Consider the following 8,458-nt stretch of genomic DNA (forward strand, 5'->3'; position numbering starts at 1 on the left):
TTGTTCCTTCCTTGTCAGAAAACCTGAGGTTGCTCTTCTTACCTCTTAGCCAACCCCACAACTTCGTTGAGCAAGCACAGAAGGAAAGAGGACCTCTTGTAAAGAAGAACTGGGTTTCTGCCTGATTTTTAAACAGTAGTTTAGGGACTATTAAATACTAGAGCACCTGCTGAGGTGGCCTTTGCAGTATGACTGCAGACCAAAAAAAAAAAAAAAAAAAAATGGAAAGGAACCCCAGCACCCACCCAGATTTCTTCCTGGGACAATCCCCCAACCCCCAACATCCAATCTGCCAACTTGTATGCAATAGCAATAGCAGGTAACCAAAACAAATTTAAAAGAGGGTTGACCACTTTCAGCTACATGATAAATCATGACAAATCCGTAAAGGAGGTGAAAGAAAACATGTCTTTGGAAAAAAATTGAACTTGGGGGGACTCTGGTGGATCCAGACAGCAGCAGAATGTGAGGTTGGTCTCTGTAGACATAGTGCTTCCCCCTGTATTGCTCACCTAGGGAGTCCAAGTTGAGCCTTGAGAGTGAATCTGCAGCGAATAGACTCCCTGGCAGGGTGGCTCCTGAGCTGCTGGCAGCAAATGGGTGCTGCGGCCTTGTTTAGGATTTGTAGTTTTGTATTTTCTCCACCTGTACTTGAAGTAATTCTTTGCATGTGTGAACGTTGTGACCTTCCAGGTCCTCCTTGTGCCCAGAGCTGACCAGCCCCAGGTTCAGTGCAGAGAGAAGTTGCAGCACTCTCAAGCCTTGAAAAGTGCCTTTTTAGGCCTAGGCAGACCATTTTTAAACTGCTTAAACTTGATCGAAAAACCCAACCACAGCTAAGATGGAACAAGGAGAGTCTGCTGAGTGCCCAGGCATTGGGCACCCCCACTGGACACAGCGGCGCCCAATTTTCAGCCAAGCCCAGCTGTCTGAGTTTGTCCCAGCTCAGCAGGCAGAAAATGAGAAAGGCCAGTCCAGGCCCTTTTGTTAGAATCAAACAAGACCCAAAACCTAGTTTAAAGCAAATTGATGAGCTGAAGAAAAATCTGCAAAAACCACTCCTTAATTAGCCAAGGTCTGATCAAGGCGCCTGAGGCAATTTATGCCCAGATTTCACCTCTTTCTTCCCTTCTTCCTTCCCACCCCTCCTCGACATACATTCCCACACCACTTCACATTTTTGAAAATATTTTTAACTCTACTAAGGTTCAAGCATCAGAGAAAGTTGGAGGCCAGATCTAGATGTATTTTACCCCTTTGTCACTGTACTAGGGTAGGAATGAGGATAGAAATTTGAGGATAGCCAGATAGGGGGTTGACTGGGTACTCAGGAAGTATCCTGGGAGCTGGAGAAGAGTGGGAGCAAGCTTAGGACTGCACCCTCCACTTAGTTGTTCCCTCATACAGTCCTGAGCACTGAGCCTGGTGGGAAGCCAGCTTTGCACAGGGGTGCTTACGGCCAGCTTCGCTGGGGTACTATGATCATTTACACATACACACACACACAGAGAGACACTCCTAAAGCAGGAAATGGGCCTCCTCCACACTCTGAGCAGGGTCTCTCTCATTTTGCAGTCCCAGCCGTCCCAGGGGCGCGGATAAAAGGCTTGGCACGCCTGTCTCAGCCAGAGTTCGCCTTTGCATTCCTGCTCCAGGCATCTCAGCACAGCGAACTCACAAGCAGCTCTGTGTGGAGCTGGGGGCTGGACGCCCGCCGCCGCCGGGGGACCAAGAAGGCAAGGATCAAAGCCACGACAAGGGTTTGTTAGCAAGGCCTCTCTGAGTCCCCCGGGGCGTCCTAATTGCTCGCCCTGCAGCCTCCTGCTCGCAGGCTGTCCCGGCCGCTAGGGCGCCCAGCCGTGGGCGGCGGAACAGCTGCGAGGCCGGAGAAGCGTTCTCCCGCCGCCCAGCCCCTGCCTGCGTCGTCACCGCCCAGCACTCAGCGCCCAGCGCTAACCCAAGAAGACCCCTAGGAGAAGGGGGAGGGGTGGGCAGAGGGATCCCCACACCCGGTCAAGCTGGGGCCTCCAGGTCGGCCAGGACGACAGAAGTTGGCCATCCACTTAGCCAGCACCAACAGCCTACAAGTACCGACTTTCTCCTGCGGCCTCATGGGCTCTCTGAAACCGTACACTTAAAAAGAAAGGAATTCACACATATCAAATAATGGCTCAGAAGAGGCCAGCATAAAAAATGGAGCTGTTTTTACATAAGCCAATCCAACGTCTTTACAGATGTTGTAAATTCCTAATATTCCAGAAGGATTTTTTTTTCTAAACCAAGTCACACATCTCATCATAGTACATTCTGCTTTAGCAAAATCAGCTCCCTTGGATTTCATCACTTGTTAAAAAAAGATAAACTTTATTTTTGTAATTTTCAATCACAAAAAAATCTATACTTTTGTCTAAGCATTTATTTTACTGAATCAAAAAGACATGAAAAGAAAAATCATGTTTTTACTAACGTATATAAGTGACTCTCTTTTGGACAACATATAATAAATATGATATATCACTTATCACTCAGTCTTTCAAATGTACATTTTTTTCATATTATGGAGCATGCCACTTTTCCAAAAGAAAAAAGGTCATGAGAAATCAGTGCAAAGTTCTCAGTCACCCTCCTCTTTTCTCTGGGGCAGACGGAATGTCCACGGCAACGCCCTCTGCCTCGGAACTTGAGGCTATCTGTCCATCGACAATTTTCTCTGCCTGTGCAGTTTCCGCTCTGTGCCCTTCTTTCTTCCCTCTTTAGCCCTCCCCCCTCCCTCCCTTCTCCTTGTCCCTAAAGTCGTTTGCTTAAAAGAACTTGAGGTTTTGTTTTTGTTGATGTTTTCACTTACTGGTCGCACTTTGTGTGGGTTCAGCGTTTTCGCCGGTCACACTGCTGTGAGAGAGCTTTCCAGCCCTATCTCGGGCGTGGGGAGAGGCAGAGTAGAGGGCTGGCTCCTCTTTGAGGGTCCTCCGCCCACTGGTGAGCATCTTCTCTTCCTCTCCTTCTCCTTTGCCTCCCAGGGTCGCCTGGTGGCTTGGTGTGGGGAGAGGAGGGGCAGCTGTCTGGGTAGTGGGGTATGGGGGAGGGATTGCAACATCTTTGCTCTGCCCGTTCTTCACCGGGGGTGTGGGGTGCCTGGGATGGGGCTAGACAAGGGATTGAGGGCTGGCTGTCCCCCAGGCCCCAGGCCATGGATGAGCACTCTGGGCACCAGGGGCCGCTGCAGCTGGGGATGGGGTGCCGGGGGAGTCCGGTACATGCTGCTGTACATGGCAGCGGCAGCGGCCGCCGCGGTAGTGCTGTCCATGCTGCCTAGCAGGCTGGGGTGATAGAAATAAGGGGACGGAAACATCCTCTGCAGCGCCGAGTAGTTTCCCGCCTCAGCCAGCAGCTCCAGGCCCACCGCAGTCTGCCGTTTCCACTTGGTCCTAAAAGAAAGCAGGCGTGCATGCACCCAGCAGCTGTGGACACTGTGCAGGCAGCAAGACCACGGCCCCTTCTCTGGCCCTCTCCCACCTCCCGTTTCTCTGTCCTGAAGGTGGCAGGAAGACTCAGAGACCGCTGAGCACCAGAAATGTACCCCATCTCCTGCACCAGCCTTGCTGGAAGAATGAAGAATAACCCAAATCCAAAGTCAATTTTGTAAATTATACCCTTAATATCTGAAACTATCACAAATGAAATCCTACAACCTTTGCTGCCTTTTTCTGTCCCTCTGCTCTGCTGTTGTCCCCCTTGTAGTTTGGCTACTTCCTGAAACTTTCCTGGGGGACAAATGAGACCCTTCTTTCCACAGGCAGTCTTCTGTCTCTTCCTTCCTCTCCCACATGCCGCTCCTCAACAATCCCCAAGTGTCCACTCTCAGTCCCTCTTTCTTCCCTCCAAGCTGAGAGAGAAGAAACCATAAACAAAGGGACACAGAGACTCCTGGGCCTCGGACCTCATCCCTCTCAGTCCCCAGGCTGTGGAAACACATCTCTCTCTCATCAGTCTGACAGGACCTTACAGTGATCAGGGGGTTCAGGGAGAGGAGGGCAACAAGGTCTCAAATTCGTTTGAGGGAGGGCTCTCCCAAGGGGACAGTACCTCCCGGCCATTAGTGGATAGGGAATGCATTTCAAGATATTTCTTCCTTGGGGAGAAAGCAACAATTAAAACCTGTGATCAGCTTTTCTTGGTCTCCTCCCTCCCCCAACACACACCCAGCTAGGAAGAAGAGATGAGCAGGCGTTTGCTCAAATGCCTTATGAAGGAACACAAGGCTGGTGGGCCATCCATACCCAGCAGCTCCAGCCAAATTAATAAACATGTCGCCCATTTTAAATTGGCTACAAATGACACTAATGTTTTCCGACAGAATTAGGGTGGCTGAAACCGTATGTAATGAGACAGAAAATTATGGTAAAGATGACAACTGGATGGGCATTTCCAACCGCACTTATGGGCGATTAGAACACAAACGAGAGAAAAGGAGGGGGAGACAGATTGGGACAAGGGAGAAGACTGCCAGGCTTGGGAATAACAGCATAACCTCCACCAATTGCCCAGGTTCCACTTGTAGGGTTCAGGACCCTGCTAGCACTGCCAGCCTCTTTTGCTTTCCCCATTTCCCTTCTAAAGAAGCAGCAATGCTGGGCAGACTCCCCAGCACCCTTTCTCCATGTCTAGACAGCAGCGGTAGCAGCCAGTACAGGAGGCGGCCAGTACAGGGGACAGTCTCCCTACACCCCCAAGTCTGGATGCTTGGCCAGCTGCCAGATTCTCCAGCCTGCAGCTACCAACCCAATTCTAACCCAGCTGGGCTATCCTAGTCTCTGCAGCTACACAGACCAAGGCTTGGACCATGCCTCTCTCAGCCACATCACAGGCCAAAGCAAGGGCATTTAAGCCAAGGCTGGTGGGACAGCTTTGTGGGCCTGCCATAGCCAGGCAGCATTGCTGGCTACAGACATTTGGAACCAGCCTGGGGCAGGCCCAAGGGGTGCACCACAGAGGCTCTCTGGGCCTGAGTGTCAGCTGCACAGATGTCTCAATTTGAGAAGGTGTGGCTTGATTGATTTGGGGATGAAGTGGGGGAAATTCCAGCCACTCTGGTTTCAGAAGGAAAGTAGCACCTGTTAAGACACTTAGAAGTGCAAAACTGTCCAAATTCCAGCTGCCCTTCAGTCTCTCTCATCTTGGGGGTATGGCTAATTCCTCCCTCTGCCTGAAAACACCCAAGTGTCCACACCAGGCTCTCTTACTCTCCCAAGAGTCTCCCGAAGCCAGGAGAGAAGACTGGTATGATGGTCATGACTTAAACAGCCAGGCACCTTTGCTACGCCAAACAGCCTCCCTTACCTGCGGTTCTGGTACCAGGTCTTAACTTGGGTGTCAGTGAGGTTGAGCGCAGCAGCCAGGTCCATGCGGTCTTGCACACTCAGGTACTTCTGCCGCTCAAAACTACGCTCGAGTTGATTAAGCTGATGGTCGGAGAAAGCAGTCCTGGCTTTACGAGGCTTCTTGGCTCTCACAGGGGGACTCTCTCGGCTACTTGTAATCTCCCGGTCTCCTTCCTCCTTTGTTCCTATGATAGAAACCCAGCCACAGCTTAAGTCAGGCTAGAATGGGGAAGGATGGAGTGTCCTCCTGGCACACATTTCCACGTTCCCAAGCCAGCCACTCCTCTCAGGGGACTACACTCTGCTACCCCCTTCACTCACATACTTGGGCCTCAGCCAGTACAGAGCAAGAGGGCCATTTTCTGACTGGGGGGTGGGAGGCCTTGTTTGAAGGTCCTAGAGGGGTTCATGTATGATCCTCACATGGTTGACAGTTAAAAAGAAAACAAAATACTTTTCAATAAAGGGTTCTTTTGTTATTGTTGTTTCCTTGATTGGGGGGAGACACTGTCCCTTTTCTTTAATGTTTTCATTATGACTTTGTTTCTCTGATTTGGTACTTTTCAAAGGCTCGTTCTCCTCTGGCTTTTTTTAGCGGGGGCACCTTTTTCATTTTACTTTTCTCTTTCTACTGAAAGTTACAGGCATTTGTTTCTCTTTTTCAGATGCACTTGGGAAATGTTGGAATCAAGCTTTGTGAGGCTGCCTGCATCAGGTCTCTTAAAGCTTCCCAAACAATTTGTCACACAGACACCGAGCTGAGCTCAAAATCACTGAGCCCATCCAGGTGACAGCACGAAGATTTCCGGATTCTATTTGTCAACTTTGGTTTTTTACTGAAATGCTGGGAAATCGATATGTCAATCCCTCTCTGTTTGTACCCGTTTGTGCAGTGCTCCTTGATCTTCCCTGCAGGAAGAACAATAATCTCTCTAATTGACCCACTGGGGAGGTTGGTGCACAAAAAATCGCCAGACCAGACTGTACATCTGTTTTGGACACTATTATGCTAATACCATAATAGTAAAATGAGGAGCAATATCCTACCCTCCAGACAGTCAGCATATATCTTTACCAGAAAAACAAGGATTAATAATAAAAATGATAATAAACTTATCAGTAAAGGTGAAAAAAAGTCTCCTGGTATGCTAAAACTCTTGTCATGCCCAAACCACAACATTTACTTATGAAATTACCTGAGAAAAAAAATGTAAAAAAGGAGTTTAAGGACAATTTCAATTTTCATCTTCTGATTTTACGAAAAATAAATTCAAGTCCATAAAAATTTATTTTTATAAATGCGACCTCCCAATTACTTATAAGGGGCCAGAAATATTACTAAGATACAGATATTCAGTTGGGGCCATGGAGTAATAAGGATATTGTTAAAAACTGTTTATGAATTTTTACTGATCTACACAATCTAATGAAAAAAGTTGCTGTTAATCAACTCGGAAATTTTTCTTCCATTAAATCCAGTAATTCCAGTAATGGTGTTTAGAAAATACGATGGGGGGGGGGTGAGATCATTTGCATTAAAGAATAAACACCAGGTTGTTTATTCACACCCCTAGACACCATGCTTGCTGAGCGGTTTCTCTTTCCCATCTCCTCCCATTCCCATTCCCAAGGTCTCCGCTAAGAAAACCTCAAGTCCGTCCCTTTTATCAACGAAAAGTATTTCCATTCCGATGGCTTCCACCGCTGCCAACCTTGGACAAATTAAAATTAAGTAAAACAAAGAAAGGAGCCGGATGGCGGTGAAGACTGTAGGGTGAAAATGTAACAATAAACAGAACTTGGAACTAGTTACCAAAGCGCACGCCTAGGCCTCCCTCCAGCTTGCAGTCTTTTGACTGTCGCCCAATCGCCCGAGAAGCTCAAGGAAAAACTCCCCATCAGATTCGCCAGAGGCTGAAGGGGAAAAAGGGAACCAGGAGGAGAAGCTAGCGGGCTGAGGGAGCCCGGGCTGCGCAACTCACCGTGGCATTTGATGTCGCTCTGGGAATCTTCCCGCTTGTCGAGTTTGGTTTTGCTGTCCTCCTGCTCGAGCTTTGGCCTGAAGCTCTCGTGCACTGCGTTGCTCTCCTGCTTCGGGGTGTGGTGGGGAGAGGAGACGCTGGTGCTGTAGGGTGCACACGCCGCCAGAGGTTTGCTGTCGCCCAAGATGTCCTTAATTAAAAAAGAAGAGGTGGAAGTCCTGGGGGCCGAGGCGGCCGAGCCCAGCTGCTGGGCGGGCGGCGGCGGCTGCTGTGGCGGCGGCGGCGGCTGCTGTTGGGGCGAAGGCTGCAAACTTTGCGTCGGGGCCGCTGCTGGCGGCGGCGGCTGTTGGCTGTGGTGGAGGTGGTGGTGATGCTGGGGCCCGTCCGCTACCAGATGAGACTCCGGGGGCTCCATGGTGACCGAGATAGGAGAAGAAGGCGCCGTTCCTACGGTATCAATCTCCGAACAGGGGGACGGGGTGGCCTGACTCCTAAAATCCGCGGTCCTGGCCTCGCCGAGCGGGCGGAAATCTCCATTCATCATGCCGGGGCTGCCCGAACTGGCACTGGACAAAATCGTGTCTATTCCAAAACTCGACCCGCTGGCCCCTTCCATTGTTGTCATTTCTACATGAGGTCCACGCCACTCCGCCGTCCAGCAGCCGCGCAGAACGAGCAAAGGAAGCTATCGACAGCAAAACAAAATAAACACTAAATATTGCCGCCGCTTAAAAAAAAGAGTGGGGCGGGGAGGAAAGGAAGGATAATTGGGAGGTGACAATCAGTGGACACTTTCGACACAACTTTTTTTTTCCCTTATGCAAAAAGTAGGGGTGGGGAGAAAGAAACACGGGGGGAAGTTACAAAAATTTCTGAGAAACCACAGAATGTGCGCTCCAGGAACGACCGCGCACGTGGGGCGGCGGTGGCCGCGCAGGGACCCAGGCGAAGGCGCAGGCCGCAGGAAGCGACCCCTTCGCCGCCGCCACCGCCGCCTGGGTCTGCCCACAGCCTGGCACCGGGCGGCAGCGGCGGCGGCGGATGAGGCAGGTGCAGCGACCGCGAAGCCCCGGCGGCCGCGCACCCTCGGAGCTCCCC

The 8,458-nt window shown here is 50.4% G+C and overlaps 1 protein-coding gene across 1 annotated transcript; it reads right to left on the bottom strand.

Annotated features, from left to right (window-relative positions):
* Nucleotides 1-207: 207 nt before the first annotated feature.
* Nucleotides 208-8,253, bottom strand: BARHL2 (BarH like homeobox 2). The gene is made up of 3 exons (XM_012790868.2): nucleotides 7,361-8,253; nucleotides 5,338-5,563; nucleotides 208-3,425 (listed from the first exon to the last, which is right to left on the bottom strand). The coding sequence occupies exons 1-3, from the start codon at nucleotides 7,983-7,985 to the stop codon at nucleotides 3,113-3,115; spliced, it is 1,164 nt and encodes a 387-aa protein (XP_012646322.1). The 5' UTR covers nucleotides 7,986-8,253; the 3' UTR covers nucleotides 208-3,112.
* Between the last annotated feature and the right edge of the window lie 205 nt (nucleotides 8,254-8,458).

The sequence above is a fragment of the Microcebus murinus genome, chromosome 2 (assembly GCF_040939455.1).
Source record: "Microcebus murinus isolate Inina chromosome 2, M.murinus_Inina_mat1.0, whole genome shotgun sequence".
NCBI lineage: Eukaryota > Metazoa > Chordata > Mammalia > Primates > Cheirogaleidae > Microcebus > Microcebus murinus.

Bases quoted from the DNA above. Each gene is read 5' to 3' on its own strand.
- BARHL2 (XM_012790868.2), bottom strand. From the start codon at position 7,985: ATGACAACAATGGAAGGGGCCAGCGGGTCGAGTTTTGGAATAGACACG. The intron at 5,564-7,360 runs GTGAGTTGCGCA...TTTCTATCATAG, and splicing joins GAGCGACATCAAATGCCACG to GAACAAAGGAGGAAGGAGAC. The intron at 3,426-5,337 runs GTAAGGGAGGCT...GCTTTCTTTTAG, and splicing joins ACCTGGTACCAGAACCGCAG to GACCAAGTGGAAACGGCAGA.